The sequence below is a fragment of the Bufo gargarizans genome, chromosome 4 (assembly GCF_014858855.1).
Source record: "Bufo gargarizans isolate SCDJY-AF-19 chromosome 4, ASM1485885v1, whole genome shotgun sequence".
Taxonomy (NCBI): domain Eukaryota; kingdom Metazoa; phylum Chordata; class Amphibia; order Anura; family Bufonidae; genus Bufo; species Bufo gargarizans.
Genome location: NC_058083.1, coordinates 367,956,277 through 367,973,994, shown reverse-complemented (window position 1 = coordinate 367,973,994; position 17,718 = coordinate 367,956,277). Strand labels below are relative to the sequence as shown.

General features: G+C 49.1%; 1 protein-coding gene across 2 annotated transcripts in view; it reads right to left on the bottom strand.

Moving 5' to 3' along the window:
- Positions 1–17,718, bottom strand: part of TMEM242 (transmembrane protein 242) — a 166,070-nt gene that overhangs the window by 88,341 nt on the left and 60,011 nt on the right. Inside the window, exon 1 of one of the 2 annotated variants that reach the window (XM_044291623.1) lies at positions 16,131–16,321. The exons of the other annotated variant lie outside the window; for it this stretch is intronic. Within the exon in view, the coding sequence (XP_044147558.1) occupies positions 16,131–16,278 (148 nt within the window). The 5' untranslated portion in view covers positions 16,279–16,321. Of the gene's footprint in view, positions 1–16,130; positions 16,322–17,718 lie in introns of those variants that run through there. 2 annotated transcript variants of the gene reach the window in all.

The following is a 17,718-nucleotide window of genomic DNA, read 5'->3' as shown; positions in this document are numbered from 1 at the left end:
CCCTTTTTCTTCTTTCCCCCAGCCCTGGAACATTTGATCCTGTACGGAGTGAGTTTCTTTCACCTCCTCAATGTCCATGGCTCTTATGGTTTTAAGAAAGTCAGTCAGTCTCTTCAGGGAGAAACACGTGTTTTCCTGAGCAGTCATCTGAGGAAGCAGGGTCTGGATCAGATACAAGCCCTCCTTCACCTAGCTCAAGCCCAAGTCAGTAAAGGATCTATGAGATGTGGATGGGTGTGGGAAAGGGAATTGAGGTGTCATCTTTGATTCCACCGCCGCATTTACTTTTTCCTTAATTATAGCTCTCATGGAATCAAGGAAAGATGGTGACTCTTCTGTGACCACCTTATCGGTGCATTTTGGACATGAAGACTTTTTTTTTTCTCTAAAATGAAAGTCTTCCTGCAGATGGCACACTTCTTGCATCCCAAATCTCCCCAAGCTGGTTTAGGTGTCAAGGTCTCTGGGCCCTAATAAAAAATAAAAAGGGACTGTAGGGCCAGGAATTTAAAAGGACCATGACCTACACCAGGGGTGAAATACTGGGAAAACACCACTGCCACCATGAAATGAAGAAGCCAACCGCAGTGCATAAATCATTAGGCATATAGAAGAGAAAAATAAAAGCACAGAGAAAAAAACAAAACTGCCACTGTGGAGGAGGCTTACCGGCCTTGGGGCAGAGGTAGCGGGATCTCTAGGCTTCCTTGCCGAGTCCGCGTCCACTGAGGCAAGCATGCTGCTGACGGTGATGGAGCAGGGGTGTGGAAATTTTTTAAAAAAAACTACTCGAAGGACTAAAGCGGGGTCTCAATCTACTTGTCCCTCATGACAATCTACTTGTCCTGATAAAAAAAGTAATTTTAAATCAAAACCATATTTAAGTGAATCCCTTTAATGTACATGCCATACTGGGCCAGTAAATCCCTTTAATGTACATGCCATACTGGGCCAGTAAATCCCTTTAATATACATGCCATACTGGGCCAGTAAATCCCTTTAATATACATGCCATACTGGGCCAGTAAATCCCTTTAATATACATGCCATACTGGGCCAGTAAATCCCTTTAACCTCCTCAGGACCGCCGTACGCAGGATTGCGTCCTGCCGGCGGTCCTGCTCTTCTGGGTGGACGCATATACGCGTCCTCCCGCGAGAGCCGAGATTTCCTGTGAACGCGCTCACAGGAACGGAAGGTAAGCGAGTGGATCTCCAGCCTGCCAGCGGCGATCGCTCGCTGGCAGGCTGGAGATCCGAATTTTTTAACCCCTAACAGGTATATTAGACGCTGTTTTCATAACAGCGTCTAATATACCTCCTACCTGGTCCTCTGGTGGTCCCTTTTGTTAGGATCGACCACCAGAGGACTCAGGTAGGTCAGTACAGTAGCACCAAACACCACACTACACCCCCCCCCCCGTCACTTATTAACCCCTTATAAACCCATGATCACCCCATATAAACTCCCTGATCACCCCCCTGTCATTGATCACCCCCCTGTCAGGCTCCGTTCAGACGTCCGTATGATTTTTACGGATCCACGGATCGGATCCGCAAAAAGCATACGGACGTCTGAATGGAGCCTTACAGGGGGGTGATCAATGACAGGCGGGTGATCACCCATATACACTCCCTGATCACCCCCTGTCATTGATCACCCCCCTGTAAGGCTCCATTCAGACGTCCGCATGATTTTTACGGATCCATGGATCGGATCCGCAAAACACATGCGGACGTCTGAATGGAGCCTTACAGGGGGTGATCAATGACAGGCGGGTGATCACCCATATACACTCCCTGATCACCCCCCTGTCATTGATCACCCCCCTGTAAGGCTCCATTCAGACGTCCGCATGTGTTTTGTGGATCCGATCCATGGATCCATGGATCCGTAAAAAATCATGCGGATGTCTGAATGGAGCCTTACGGGGGGGGGGGGGGGTGATCATTGACAGGGGGGTGATCAGGGAGTCTATATGGGTGATCACCCCCCTGTCATTGATCACCCCCCTGTCATTGATCACTCCCCCCCTGGTAAGGCTCCATTCAGACATTTTTTTTGGCACAAGTTAGCGGAAATTTTTTGTTTGTTTTTGTTTTTTCTTACAAAGTCTCATATTCTACTAACTTGTGTCAAAAAATAAAATCTCACATGGACGCACCATACCCCTCACGGAATCCAAATGCGTAAACATTTTTAGACATTTATATTCCAGAATTCTTCTCACGCTTTAGGGCCCCTAAAAAGCCAGGGCAGTATAAATACCCCACATGTGACCCCATTTCGGAAAGAAGACACCCCAAGGTATTCCGTGAGGGGCATATTGAGTCCATGAAAGATTGAAATTTTTGTCCTAAGTTAGCAGAAAGTGAGACTTTGTGAGAAAAAAAAAAAAAAAAATCAATATCCGCTAACTTATGCAAAAAAAAAAAAAAATTCTAGGAACTCGCCATGCCCCTCATTGAATACCTTGGGGTGTCTTCTTTCCAAAGTGGGGTCACATGTGGGGTATTTATACTGCCCTGGCTTTTTAGGGGCCCGAAAGTGTGAGAAGAAGTCTGGGATCCAAATGTCTAAAAATGCCCTCCTAAAAGGAATTTGGGCCCCTTTGCGCATCTAGGCTGCAAAAAAGTGTCACACATGTGGTATCGCCGTACTCAGGAGAAGTTGGGGAATGTGTTTTGGGGTGTCATTTTACATATACCCATGCTGGGTGAGAAAAATATCTTGGTCAAATGCCAACTTTGTATAAAAAAAAAAATGGGAAAAGTTGTCTTTTGCCAAGATATTTCTCTCACCCAGCATGGGTATATGTAAAATGACCCCCCAAAACACATTGCCCAACTTCTTCTGAGTACGGCGATACCACATGTGTGACACTTTTTTGCAGCCAAGGTGGGCAAAGGGGCACATATTCCAAAGTGCACCTTTCGGATTTCGCAGGCCATTTTTTACACATTTTGATTGCAAAGTTCTTCTCACACATTTGGGCCCCTAAATTGCCAGGGCAGTATAACTACGCCACAAGTGACCCCATTTTGGAAAGAAGACACCCCAAGGTATTCCGTGAGGGGCACGGCGAGTTCCTAGAATTTTTTATTTTTTGTCACAAGTTAGCGGAAAATTATGATTTTTCTTTTTTTTTTCTTTTTTCCTTACAAAGTCTCATATTCCACTAACTTGCGACAAAAAATAAAAAATTCTAGGAACTCGCCATGCCCCTCACGGAATACCTTGGGGTGTCTTCTTTCCAAAATGGGGTCACTTGTGGGGTAGTTATACTGCCCTGGCAATTTAGGGGCCCAAATGTGTGAGAAGAACTTTGCAATCAAAATGTGTAAAAAATGGCCTGCAAAATCCGAAAGGTGCACTTTGGAATATGTGCCCCTTTGCCCACCTTGGCAGCAAAAAAGTGTGACACATCTGGTATCGCCGTACTCAGGAGAAGTTGGGGAATGTGTTTTGGGGTGTCATTTTACATATACCCATGCTGGGTGGGAGAAATATCTTGGCAAAAGACAACTTTTCCCATTTTTTTATACAAAGTTGGCATTTGACCAAGATATTTCTCTCACCCAGCATGGGTATATGTAAAATGACACCCCAAAACACATTCCCCAACTTCTCCTGAGTACGGCGATACCACATGTGTGACACTTTTTTGCAGCCTAGATGCGCAAAGGGGCCCAAATTCCTTTTAGGAGGGCATTTTTAGACATTTGGATCCCAGACTTCTTCTCACACTTTCGGGCCCCTAAAAAGCCAGGGCAGTATAAATACCCCACATGTGACCCCACTTTGGAAAGAAGACACCCCAAGGTATTCAATGAGGGGCCTGGCAAGTTCCTAGAATTTTTTATTTTTTTTGCATAAGTTAGCGGATATTGATTTTTTTTTTGTTTTTTTCTCACAAAGTCTCACTTTCCGCTAACTTAGGACAAAAATGTCAATCTTTCATGGACTCAATACGCCCCTCACGGAATACCTTGGGGTGTCTTCTTTCCGAAATGGGGTCACATGTGGGGTATTTATACTGCCCTGGCTTTTTAGGGGCCCTAAAGCGTGAGAAGTCTGGAATATAAATGTCTAAAAATGTTTACGCATTTGGATTCCGTGAGGGGTATGGTGCGTCCATGTGAGATTTTATTTTTTGACACAAGTTAGTGGAATATGAGACTTAGTAAGAAAAAACAAAAACAAACAAAAAATTTCCGCTAACTTGTGCCAAAAAAAATGTCTGAATGGAGCCTTACCAGGGGGGGGGTGATCAATGACAGGGGGGTGATCAATGACAGGGGGGTGATCACCCATATAGACTCCCTGATCACCCCCCTGTCATTGATCACCCCCCTGTAAGGCTCCATTCAGACATCCGCATGATTTTTTACGGATCCATGGATACACGTATCGGATCCACAAAACGCATGCGGACGTCTGAATGGAGCCTTACAGGGGGGTTATCAATGACAGGGGGTGATCAGGGTAATCAGGGTGATCACCCCCCCTGTAAGGCTCCATTCAGACATCCGCATGATTTTTTACGGATCCATGGATCGGATCCACAAAACGCATGCGGACGTCTGAATGGAGCCTTACAGGGGGGTTATCAATGACAGGGGTGATCAGGGTAATCAGGGTGATCACCCCCCTGTCACTGATCACCCCCCCCTGTAAGGCTCCATTCAGACATCCGCCTGATTTTTTACGGATCCATGGATACATGGATCGGATCCACAAAACGCATGCGGATGTCTGAATAGAGCCTTACAGGGGGGTTATCAATGACAGGGGTGATCAGGGTAATCAGGGTGATCACCCCCCTGTCACTGATCACCCCCCCTGTAAGGCTCCATTCAGACATCCGCATGATTTTTTACGGATCCATGGATACATGGATCGGATCCACAAAACGCATGCTGACGTCTGAATGGAGCCTTACAGGGGGGTTATCAATGACAGGGGGGTGATCAGGGAGTGTATATGGGTGATCACCCGCCTGTCATTGATCACCCCCCTGTAAGGCTCCATTCAGACGTCCGTATGCTTTTTGCGGATCCGATCCATGTATCCGTGGATCCGTAAAAATCATACGGACGTCTGAACGGAGCCTGACAGGGGGGTGATCAATGACAGGGCGGTGATCAATGACAGGGCGGTGATCAATGACAGGGCGGTGATCAGGGACTTTATATGGGGTGATCATGGGTGATCAGGGGTTTATAAGGGGTTAATAAGTGACGGGGGGGGGGGTGTAGTGTAGTGTGGTGTTTGGTGCGACTGTACTGACCTACCTGAGTCCTCTGGTGGTCGATCCTAACAAAAGGGACCACCAGAGGACCAGGTAGGAGGTATATTAGACGCTGTTATGAAAACAGCGTCTAATATACCTGTTAGGGGTTAAAAAATTCGGATCTCCAGCCTGCCAGCGAGCGATCGCCGCTGGCAGGCTGGAGATCCACTCGCTTACCTTCCGTTCCTGTGAGCGCGCGCGCCTGTGTGCGCGCGTTCACAGGAAATCTCGGCTCACGCGAGATGACGCCAATCGGCGTTAGCGTAGCCTGGGAGCGCCGCGGAGATGACGCCTTTCGGCGTTAGCGTGGCGCCAAGTGGTTAATCTTATCACTGCTGCAACAAAAGCAGCCTCAGCCTCAGTGTAAACTGTTCTACCCTCTGACTCACTGCTCTTTTAACTCAATGAATCGAATGAGTCACAAACTAAGTCGGATCTTTAGATTCTTTTAACTTGTGACTCATTTGATTCATTTCTATTCTTAGACTCCCTGCACTTGAGTGACTCAGACAACTCGACTCAGAGCTGCTAGTGTGCTGTGCTTGCCTTGCCCCCTCAGCTCTGGTCTGTGATTAATTGGTGGGCGGGGAGGGGAGGGGCTGGCAGAGGCCAGCTTCCACTCTAAGATCATATTACGCTCCTCCCCGTCCCTCCCTCAGGCTCTCTGCATTGTCTGTGTGACTGAGCTGAGCCGTTTGAAACGGATCGGATCAGTCAGCCCTGCTACTTGCCCGCAGGGCTAAGCTGCCTGCACAAACTACCTGCCCGGCGCCCGGAACTGCATGTCCCGGGCGTCGGGCGATAGGAATTCCACACCCCTGTGGAGGCATACAACAGACTGTTCCTCACGCCTTTTAAACTTCCCGTCGGCCACAGCACCCGGAAGTGGATGCAAGGGCGCGAGATTCCCTTGCGCAAGGAGAATTCCGCCTGGTGATGTCAGCACATCAGAGCCCATGCGATTTCCCCTTACCCAGGAGTATCGCAAGCCCGGAGCAGACTGTACGCAGGGCTTACACCTAGGAACAGTTAAGGGAGGCAGTGTGTCCCCGGGGTTCCCGTTCCCTGCTCAAGCCCACCCACAAAGTGTGGGGAAAGGAATCAAGGCTGGACGACAAGAAATCATTCCTGGCACTCCAGGAGAGGATTCAACACATCAACGACGACAGGAAACGACTGGATAGGTAAGGGGAAGAGGCCTTTTTAAGGGCTCTTTCACACTTACGTTGCTCTGTTCCGGCATAGAGTTCCGTCGTCGGTGCTCTATGCCGGAAGAATCCTGATCAGGATTATCCCCAAGCATTCTGAATGGAGAGAAATCCATTCAGGATGCATCAGGATGTCTTCAGTTCCGGACAGGAACGTTTTTTGGCCGGAGAAAATACTGCAGCATGCTGCGCTTTTTGCTCCGGACAAAAATCCTGAACACTTGCCGCAAGGCCGGATCCGGAAGTAATGCCCATTGAAAGGCATTAATCCGGATCCGGCCTTAAGCTAAACGGACGTTTCCGAGCATTAACGGATCCGACGTTTAGCGTCCTGGTAGCACATGGGGCTCTCTGACGTCATTCTGGAGCACCCCGGGAGCCGCACGGACGGTAAGTATACTGCTCCCCCGCTCCCCACTACTACTATGGCAACCAGGACTTTAATAGCGTCCTGGCTGCCATAGTAACACTGAACGCATTTTGAAGACTGATCCGTCTTCAAATGCTTTCAGTTCACACTTACGGACAACGCAAGTGTGAAAGAGCCCTTAATCAGGTACTTCTGCGTTGTTTCCTGTCCTGGGGGCGGGGACACCCTCCTGTGAGTGCTGCTGTGGAGGTGACGGGGGATGGCTGGTTAGGCACTGTTTTTATTTTTGTTACAGGGTTCACCTGGTGGATAACGTGATATTTTTATTGAGCCGGTTGATACGGACGCGTCGATACCTAATATGTCTACTTTTCTCTTTTTCCCTATTTGGGGAAAGGATGCTTTTTTGTTTTTTTACTTGAAACTTAATTTAATTTTTAAACTATTTTTTAATTTCTTTACATCTTTAACTTAATTTTTTGCGAGCTCCTCCACAGCACCGGAGTTAATCCACCGCCAGCGACTCTTTAATGATGGGCAAAACTCCAAAAAGACCAGGACTCTCTCTGTGGCCCCCCTGACATCCTCAGGGGGACATACCCAGGCTTTTTGCCAGGCAGCCTGCAAAGCCGGGCCCCGACATGCCTGAGCGCACCGAGCGCTTTCAAGATGGCGCCGCCGGCCCTGATGAAACAACAGTATCAGCGGAGCATGGATCTGGGGGGCGCTTGCCGAATCGGCGGAGAGCCCGGTCCGCATCTGTGCCGTCGTTGAGTAGCAGCCCCGACCAGGCCCAGGCGGAAGAAGAACCGGGACCGCACACGGATCCCCATCTCCAGCCCAGGGAGGAGGCCTGACAGTCGCCACTATGTCTCCCTGCTGCCCGGCGATTCATGTCAGTGAGGAGGAGTTCCCCCTGCTACAGAGGGCTCCTCAATCAGCCCCTCACCCTGCCGCCCAGGGTCATGGAACCCTCACCCAGGCTGCAGCCTTAATGCCCCCAGGGGTGGGATCTCCCACTGGGTCCCCCTGGTCGGGCGCCCCTGCCAGCTTCATGGGACATTCTCTATCACAAGGGGACACTTCTCACTAGGGGCAGCCTGGAATGGCTACTAAAAAGGCCCCCAAATCACCACAGGCTGTGGCCTCTCCCCCGTGCACGCTGCAGGAGCCTCCCTCACCTCGGTCTCCTGAGCCGTCCCTAGCGAACTCCCCATGCTGGTCCACAGGCTCGTCTTGGGACGGGTCCCATCCACGCTGTGATAGCACTGCTTCATCAGGCGCACAGACCCTGGTCGCCCCTGCAGTGCCGGCCTCTCTGGGCTCACCACCATTGCCCCAGAGATCTGTGTCTCATGCTCCTCTATCTGATGAAGACTCTCGGCCACCTACCATGGCAGACTTGCGTAACCTGATGCGCTCGCTGCCCACCAAGGCAGATCTCTCTAGTTTTGCAGCTAACATTTTACAAGAATGTAAGAGAGAATTCACACAAGTGCGCTCTGAGATGGCCTTGATTGATACAAAGGTGGACACTGTTCAGCAGGAGCACGATTCCCTGTCTGCAGATGTGCAGGTATTGAAAGAAACTACAATCTCATGATGCGCAATTACACGCCTTGCAATATCATCTGGACGACGTCGAAAATAGGAGCCGTCGCAACAACATTCGGATCAGAGGCCTCCCTGAGTCAATCACACAGGCTGTACTTCTTCCTACCATTGTAAACATTTTTCAATGACCTCCTGGGACGTCCGCCAAGCTCCAACATTGAAATCGATAGTGCCCATAGGGCACTGAGACCTCCTAATCCTGATCCCTCAAAGCAAAGGGACGTCATCTGCAGAGTCCACTTTTATGCCATCAAGGATCAGATTCTGCTTAAAGCCCGACAGATGTCGTCTTTGTCCTATGACTTATCCCGCTATACCCTAGCCCAGCGCGCTGCTTTGCGCCCGCTTTTGCACCTCCTCAAAGAGCGCAGTATCCCCTATCGTTGGGGCTTTCCTTTTGCACTACTTGTGGGTACCAAGGACCAAGTTGTCACCCTGCGAGACCCTACAGATCTTCCCCATTTTCTGCAGCAGCCGGACTTACCGCCGGTTGATCTGGGGCCTTGGCCTTCTCTTCTCCCACCTGCCTCTGAGTCGACGGGACGACAGCGTCCATCGCCTGCCAAAAAGGCGTCCAGATCTGTTACCCCGACCTCAAGAGGACGACGCCAGAAGGGACTAAGCTACTCTAGCCGCAGATCCCCACCTCACCTTGTCACCTGAGGGACTTCCTCCTTGACCTGGTCGGGTCCACCGAAGCTTTAGCTTGTTGAATGTTGCTTACTGGCTCATAGTTGTTTGCCCATCCTCTTTATGTGTCCTTATGCTCTTAACTTGCTGGTGCTTATAAGTTACTATATGCATCCACCGGTGTTGTGGGGGGTCAGCTCTTGTCTGGCTGACACTTTCTCCCCAATATAAGTAGGGACTTTCCCTTGGAGTGCCTGCCCCAAGCGACAGCCTCTTTGGACCTTAGGGTCGCCTAAAACCTCTCTACCTTCCCTTTTCAGGGTTTTCTTCCTGTTTGTTTACTTCTAACTGTTTTTTCTCTTTGTTTTTTGTCGGTCGTTTTCCCGTTCCTCCTCCCTTCCCCCCTAGTAATGGGGTCACTGAAGATTGCATTATTCAATGCAAAGGGTCTCAACACTCCAGAAAAAAAAAGAGCCCAGGTACTCCACCACTTCCATCGCCAAAAAGGTACATGTTTGTTTCCAAGAAACGCACTTTAAGGAAGGGAGCGCCCCGAACACACGACAGCGACACTACACAACCTGGCACTTTGCAAATAATGCGGTGAATAAGACTAAAGGAGTCGCCATAGTGATCCACAAGTCTCTACCACATCAAGTGCTGGGGTGTACTGCCGACCCAGATGCGAGGTATCTGGCCCTCACATTGCTTATTGGGGGTTGAGAACTAACCTTCCTTAACGTATATACCCCCAATCAAAATCAAGCCCCCTTTATTGTAAACCTTATTAACATCATACCGCTGCTCCGGGGGACTGTTATCTTGTGTGGTGACCTTAATATGACGCTTGACAATTCGACTGGGCGTGCTTCCCTCACATTCCACCATTAAAAAAGTTAAAGGGCTTCTGTCAGCCCACTAAACAGTTTTTTTTTTCCGGTTAATATTAATCCCTACACTGCAAGCTCCCTGTACATATGCTAAATATTCATTTTCGTTCAGTAGATTTTGCTAAAAATCAAGTTTTATAATATGTAAATTACCTTGCTACCAGCAAGTAGGGCGGCTACTTGCTGGTAGCAGCCGCATCCTCCTCATCATGACGCCCCCTCCGCCGTTTGATTGACAGGGCCAGGGAACGGGTTCGTTCTGCTGGCCCTGTTTGAATTCAAAATATCGCGCCTGCGCCGTACCTTTCTTTAATTGGCGCAGGCGCACTGAGAGACGGCCGCTCCATCCTCAATGCGCCTGCGCCGGGTGTAGATGTGACGTCATCGGCGCAGGCGCACTGAGAGGCGGCCGCTCTGTCGGCCGCTCCATCCTCAATGTGCCTGCGCCGATGACGTCACATCTACACCCGGCGCAGGCGCATTGTGGATGGAGCGGCCGAGAGCGGCTGCCTCTCAGTGCGCCTGCGCTGATTAAAGACAGGTACGGCGCAGGCGCGATATTTTGAATTCAAACAGGGCCAGCAGAGAACGATCCCGTTCCCTGCCCCTGTCAATCAAACGGCGGAGGGGGCGTCACGATGAGAGGAGGATGCGGCTGCTACCAGCAAGTAGCCGCCCTACTTGCTGGTAGCAAGGTAATTTACATATTATAAAACTTGATTTTTAACAAAATCTACTGAACGAAAATGAATATTTAGCATATGTACAGGGAGCTTGCAGTGTAGGGATTAAATATTAACCGGGGAACAAAAAAAAAAAAAAAAAGTTTAGTGGGCTGACAGAAGCCCTTTAAGCGGGCACTGCTCCAATTGCAGCTTCGAGACTCCTGGAGGATCCAACACCCAGCTGATAAGGATTACACTTTCTACTCTGCCTCCCCATGGTTCATACAGTCGTATTGACCAGATCCTTATTCAGCAATCAGCCCTGTCCTGGCTTGACTCCACACAAATAGGGAGTATCCTTTGGTCCGACCACGCGCCCATATACTGTTCCCTGAAATTGCCTTTCCTCACTAAGCAGGAGTGGACATGGCGATTAAACGAAAGTCTCCTTCTTGATGCGGGGTGCGCTGCTGACCTCACTAGCAATATAACCAACTTCTTGTCAGATCACAAGGAGGATACCACCCCATTACCGATCCAATGGGAGGCCTTGAAGTGCGTTCTTCGAGGTGTGCTCATTAAGCATGGCTCCCGTCTCAAGAAGGAGAAAGCCCACTCACTTAAGCTCGCTTTACGAAAAGTCACTTCCCTGGAACTTGCCCACAAACGAGCACTTACCCTGCAAACCCTTCACGATCTCCAGAATGCACGTATGGAGGCCAGACGCCTTTTAGACGTATCCTATAAAACACATGTTTCAAATTTGCAGGAGTAAAATTCTATGAATACGGGAACAAAAGTGGACGTATGTTGGCAAGGGCCCTAAGGGGAAGATTGGCGGCCTCTCAAATTCCCGCTATCAAAAACGCCCAGGATCGTATGGTTCACACAACCACTGATATTGCGGCTACTTTTCACTCCTTCTATTCAAAGCTTTACAATCTACCCCAAACATCCCCTAAAGTGGAGGGCGGGTCTCCTGGCTCACCTCTTCTACTTCCCAAGCTCTCTGCGCTTGACTCGGCCACTTTGGAGGACCCATTCACAGAGACTGAACTCCACGCGGTACTCAAGTCGCTCCCGGGTGGCAAGAGCCCGGGTCCTGATGGGTTTAGCGCTAGGTTCTATAAGGCCTTCTCTTCCAATCTCTCCCCTATTATGCTTCAGGTCTTCAATGGAGTGTCTCCTGGGCTCCCCTTCCCGGCGCAGACCATGGAGGCGCATATTACGGTTATCCCGAAACCAGGAAAGGACCCGCACTTGTGTGCCAGCTATCGTCCCATCTCTCTTTTAAACGTTGATCTTAAGATCTTCGCCAAATTAATGGCGAACAGCTCAGGCTAAACTCTTATCTGCCTTCCCTGGTTTGCGCTGATCAGGTAGGATTTGTGCCGGGGAGGGAAGCCCGGGACAACACTCTTAAAACCTGGACATCATCCACTATGCTAAATCTAAAAATCCCCTGATGGTGCTTTCCCTTGATGCAGAAAAGGCCTTTGATCGGATATCTTGGCGCACCATCCATGAGACTTTCTTACATATAGGCTTGGGCCCAATATTCCTGTCCAGGATCCTGACACTGTACCAACATCCCACCGCTAGAGTCAAGGTAAATGGTACCCTCTCCCCTTCCTTTCCAATCCATAATGGGACACAACAGGGCTGTCCATTGTCCCCCTTGCTATACATCCTAGTCATGGAACACCTGCTGGCCTCTATACGTGCCAACTCAGACATAACGGGAATAAAGATAGGACCACAGGAGTATAAGTGCGCAGTGTTTGCTGACGACCTTCTTTACATAACCAACCCACGTATCTCTTTGCCATCCTTATTGCGGGAGATATCTAAATTTGGTGCTTGGTCCAATTTTAAGATTAATATGTCCAAGTCAGAGGCCCTAGATGTCACTTTGCCAAGCAACCTGACCCCTGCTCTTCAGGCCTCTTTTCCCTTTGCTTGGCCACCTAGAGGCATAACGTATTTAGGGATTAAAGTGACAGCAGATCTTTCACGACTTCATAAATTGAACTTTGCGCCCCTCCTCCTACAGTTCCAAGAAGACTTAGACGGATGGCGTAAGCGAGACTTCTCTTGGTTTGGTAGGATTAGTATAATAAAGATGACCCTCTTGCCAAAGCTACTGTACCTTTTGCAAACTATTCCCCTACACATCCAGTCTACTTTTTGGTCCCAACTCCGTAGATGCTTCACGCAATTTGTATGGGCCCCAGGCCGACCACGGATAAAATGGGAAATAATGACTCGCACCAGAAGGAGGAGTGGGTCTCCCTGATTGTCGACTATATTATCATTCTGCAGCCTATGCCCGACTGTTGGACCTGACGCGTACTGATACTTCCAAGTCGTGGGTACAAATTGCAAATGACACCTCATCATGCTCGGTATCAACCCTCCCATGGCTAGTGGGCTCTCCGCGCCCAGCGTTGTCGCAATTGTCCTTCTCTGCCCATCATACCTTTGCAACTTTAGCATCCATTGGTCGCCCAACCTCGCTGATTGATCCTAAAGGCCCCCTGGTACCAATCACTGATCACCCTAGATTCCCTCCGGGGCACTCACCCAAACACTTTCTTCAAGGTACAAGAACCCAACCGATCAGGTTATCTCTGGTCCTACACTTAAACCCTTGTCACAGATTCTAGAGCAGGGATGGCCAACCTGAGGCTCTCCAGCTGTTGCAAAACTACAACTCCCAGCATGCCTAGACTGCCTACAGGTATCAGCCTACAGCAAAGCATGGTGGGAGTTGTAGTTTTACAACAGCTGGAGAGCCACAGGTTGGCCAGCCCTGTTCTAGAGGCTCCACTAACCCGTAATTCCTTTGAATACCTGCAGCTCCAACACTTACCCTGGGTTCACACCTGAGCGTTCCTCAAACGCGCGTTTTACGCGCGTTTGTGTCGCGCGTTTTTATGCGCGTTTTTTGTAATAGTAAACGCGCGTTTGACGCGCGTTTGTGTCATTGACTGCAGTGTCCTATGGCGTCAAAACGCCCCAAAGAAGCTCAAGTACTTGTTTGAGCGTCGGGCGTTTCACAGCGCGTTCGTACGCGCTGTAAAACGCCCAGGTGTGAACCCTTCCCATAGGGAAGCATTGGTTTTCATGTCTTAAGCGTTTTACATCGCGTTTGAACGCGCTGTAAAACGCTCAGGTGTGAACCCAGGGTTATACCTCTCTAAACAGAACCCACACTCTGGCCAGGAAGCTCACCGAGTTTGAGCGGATGTGTGTTTCTCCCTCAGCGACCATACACTCCATATCCTCGGTATACAAGCTACTGATACACCAGCGATCCTCATGCCTTCCTCCATATTGTCAAGCCTGGGAGCGGGATCTGGGGAATCATTATGCCCCAGCCCAGTGGAACAGGTACTTCTAGCGCACAAATCTACAGTTTCAGCCAAAGCTCAGGAAACGAGCTACAAAATTATTTCCAGATGGTACAGAGTACCAGCATTACTCCACAAATGGTTCCCGACGGTGTCGAACCCTTGTTGGAGATGCCTTAAAGAGGAACGCGCGATGATCCACGTATGATGGAACTGCAGTGGCTTACGACCTTTCTGGGACTTCGTTCACAGAATAATCCAGGAAGTCACAGGTGTCCCCATCCAAAATTCCCTGGAAGCCCTCTTACTGTTCGACAGTGTCCTAAATGTTCCGGCATATAAGAAGTCCCTCCTAAAGTACATGGTTCAGGCAGCAAAGGCAGTGATCCCTAGGCACCTGAGGAGTGGTTTGATGAAATTGCTTTGTACCAGAGGCTGGAAGACCTCATTAGTGTTACGCCTGTAGACATCGCACGATATGTGATGATATGGGGAACCTGGGAAACCTTTCGCTCTTCAGCCGCATTCCGTGATGCGCAAATTTAACTGTTTCAGCAGAGAATGTACCCTCCCCGCCTCCTTTGCTTCCCCCTGTTCCCTTGTTTGTCTATTTGTTGTTATAATTTACAAATCCATCTAGATGTGTCTGATTCATACTCTTCCATGATTTGCACTGTGTAATGACGAGTATGTATTCCCGCTACTTGAACTCTTCACACTGTTTGAATATACGCCTGTCTCTATTTTGGTTGTACCGAAAAACTTCAATAAAACCAAAATGAATATAAAAAAAGAAAAATAATAATCTAAAACCATCACAAAAAAAAATACTAGACAAATTTGGCAATGTCAAATTTGTAGTTATGCTTTACTTTTAAAAAAAAAGGTTTGTTTGTTTTGTGCCATTTTGGGATATGTATGACTTTGATTAAATTTTTTTTTTGGACAAGGTGACCAAAAAATTACATTTTCAAATTATTATTTTTATCGTTTCTTTTTAATGAATTGAAAAGTCATACATATCCCAAAATGGTACAAAACAAACAAACCTTTTTTAAAGTACAACATAACTACATAAATACTAGACAAATTTGGCAAAGGTTTTTATTTTTATTCTTTTAAGTAAAAATTTGGCAGAGCCATAGTCGTATTCACACACAGCATAAGTATGTTATGTCAATTTTAGCGCACAATGGGTGCCTTCATATCAAACCCCAAAACACCTTGGTGAAATTGTGATCTTTTCGGATTGCGGACAGATTCGAGTCAATGGGCCGGTGCCCATGCATTGCGGTCCACAGAACACCACAGAGCCCTTACGTTTGTGTGCATGAGCCCTAAGACTGTGTTTTTTTTTTTTTTGCATACTGGATCTCAATGCCGGAATTAACACCGCAAGTGTTTAAGTAGCCGGCTGTTCCGGCAGGGGAACAGCCTTCAGTATCCATATTGCCCGGCCCCATTCACTAATACTGCACCGCCACCTCTCAGCATATTTTCCGTGCTGCAGACGGATCTCCAGCTGGTCCCCATTATAGTGAAAGGGGCCGGGCAGACTTAAGGCAGCACACTGTAGTACGTTCTCGGAAGGTTGTTCCCCTGCCGGAAAAAGAAGCAATGCCCCCTCACGCCACACGACTGCAGGAGCAATGCCCCCTCACGCCACACGACTGCAGGAGCAATGCCCCCTCACGCCACACGACTGCAGGAGCAATGCCCCCTCACACGACTGCAGGAGCAATGCCCCCTCACACGACTGCAGGAGCAATGCCCCCTCACACGACTGCAGGAGCAATGCCCCCTCACACGACTGCAGGAGCAATGCCCCCTCACACGACTGCAGGAGCAATGCCCCCTCACACGACTGCAGGAGCAATGCCCCCTCACACGACTGCAGGAGCAATGCCCCCTCACACGACTGCAGGAGCAATGCCCCCTCACACGACTGCAGGAGCAATGCCCCCTCACACGACTGCAGGAGCAATGCCCCCTCACACGACTGCAGGAGCAATGCCCCCTCACACGACTGCAGGAGCAATGCCCCCTCACACGACTGCAGGAGCAATGTCCCCTCACACCACATACACAGGGAGCCCGGACAGTGCACCTTTCAGGAGCAGCAGCTTCTCTTCCCTCGTCACCTCCTCAGCCCGGCGCTCAGAGCGCTCTGCCCAGCCTTCCTCGCTCTCCTTCAGCACAGCTCCCGACGCCTCCATTATAACCGGGCGGAGACCCGTATTATGTGCTGCACACATTCGGACTTCATTCGCCTCCTCTTCCTGGAAGCACCCCGCCCCACAGGATGAAGCGAGAGACGCAGACGCAGTCCGGCTGGTGTCCTGTCATATGCAATGTTATGAACTCATTGAACTGGGGAACATGTAAAGCCCGGGCCTCGGCGCCACCATAGTGCCTCATACTAGTCAGGTCTATGTGGAGACTGTGGCCCTGATTGATCGGTTTTGATAGGGTTGTGTCTAAACTCCAGACACCAAACGGACCTGGTCGTTTTGCAGTATGGGAAATAGCCAGCTCTCTAAGGCCCCTTTCACACGGGCGAGATTTCCGCGCGGGTGCGATGCGTGAGTTGAACGCATTGCACCCGCACTGAATCCTGACCCATTCATTTCTATGGGGCTGTTCACATGAGCGGTGATTTTCACGCATCACTTATGCGTTGCGTGAAAATCGCAGCATGTTCTATATTCAGCGTTTTTCACGTAACGCAGGCCCCATAGAAATGAATGGGGTTGCGTGAAAATCGCAAGAATCCGCAAGCAAGTGCGGATGCGGTGCGATTTCCACGCATGGGTTCTAGGTGACAGTCTATTCACTGTATTATTTTCCCTTATAACATGGTTATAAGGCCCCTTTCACACGGGCGAGTTTTCCGTGCGGGTGCGATGCGTGCGGTGAACGCATTGCACCCGCACTGAATCCTGACCCATTCATTTCTATGAGACTGTGCACACGAGCGGTGATTTTCACGCATCACTTGTGCGTTGCGTGAAAATCGCAGCATGCTCCTCTTTGTGCGTTTTTCACGTAACGCAGGCCCTATAGAAATGAATGGGGTTGCGTGAAAATCGCATGCATCCGCAAGCAAGTGCGGATGCGGTGCGATTTTCACGCATGGGTTCTAGGTGACAGTCTATTCACTGTATTATTTTCCCTTATAACATGGTTATAAGGGAAAATAATAGCATTCTGAATACAGAATGCTTTGTATAATAGTGCTGGAGGGGTTAAAAATAATAAAAAAGTTAACTCACCTTCTCCTCTTGTTAGCGCAGATGCCGGTCTGTTCTTTATCTGTGGGCTAAAGGACCTTTGATGACGTCAGATCACATGCTCCATCACCATGGTGATGGACCATGTGATTGGAGCATGTGATCTGACGTCACCTCAGGTCATTCAGTCCACAGCTAAAGAACAGAGTGGCATCTGCGCGAACAAGAGGAGAAGGTGAGTTAACTTTTTTATTATTTTTAACCCTTCCAGCACTATTATACAAAGCATTCTGTAGTCAGAATGCTATTATTTTCCCTTATAACCATGTTATAAGGGAAAATAATACAATCTTCAGAACATCAATCCCAAGCCCGAACTTCTGTGAAGAAGTTCGGGTCTGGGTACCAAACATGCGCGATTTTTCTCACGCGAGTGCAAAACGCATGACAATGTTTTGCACTCGC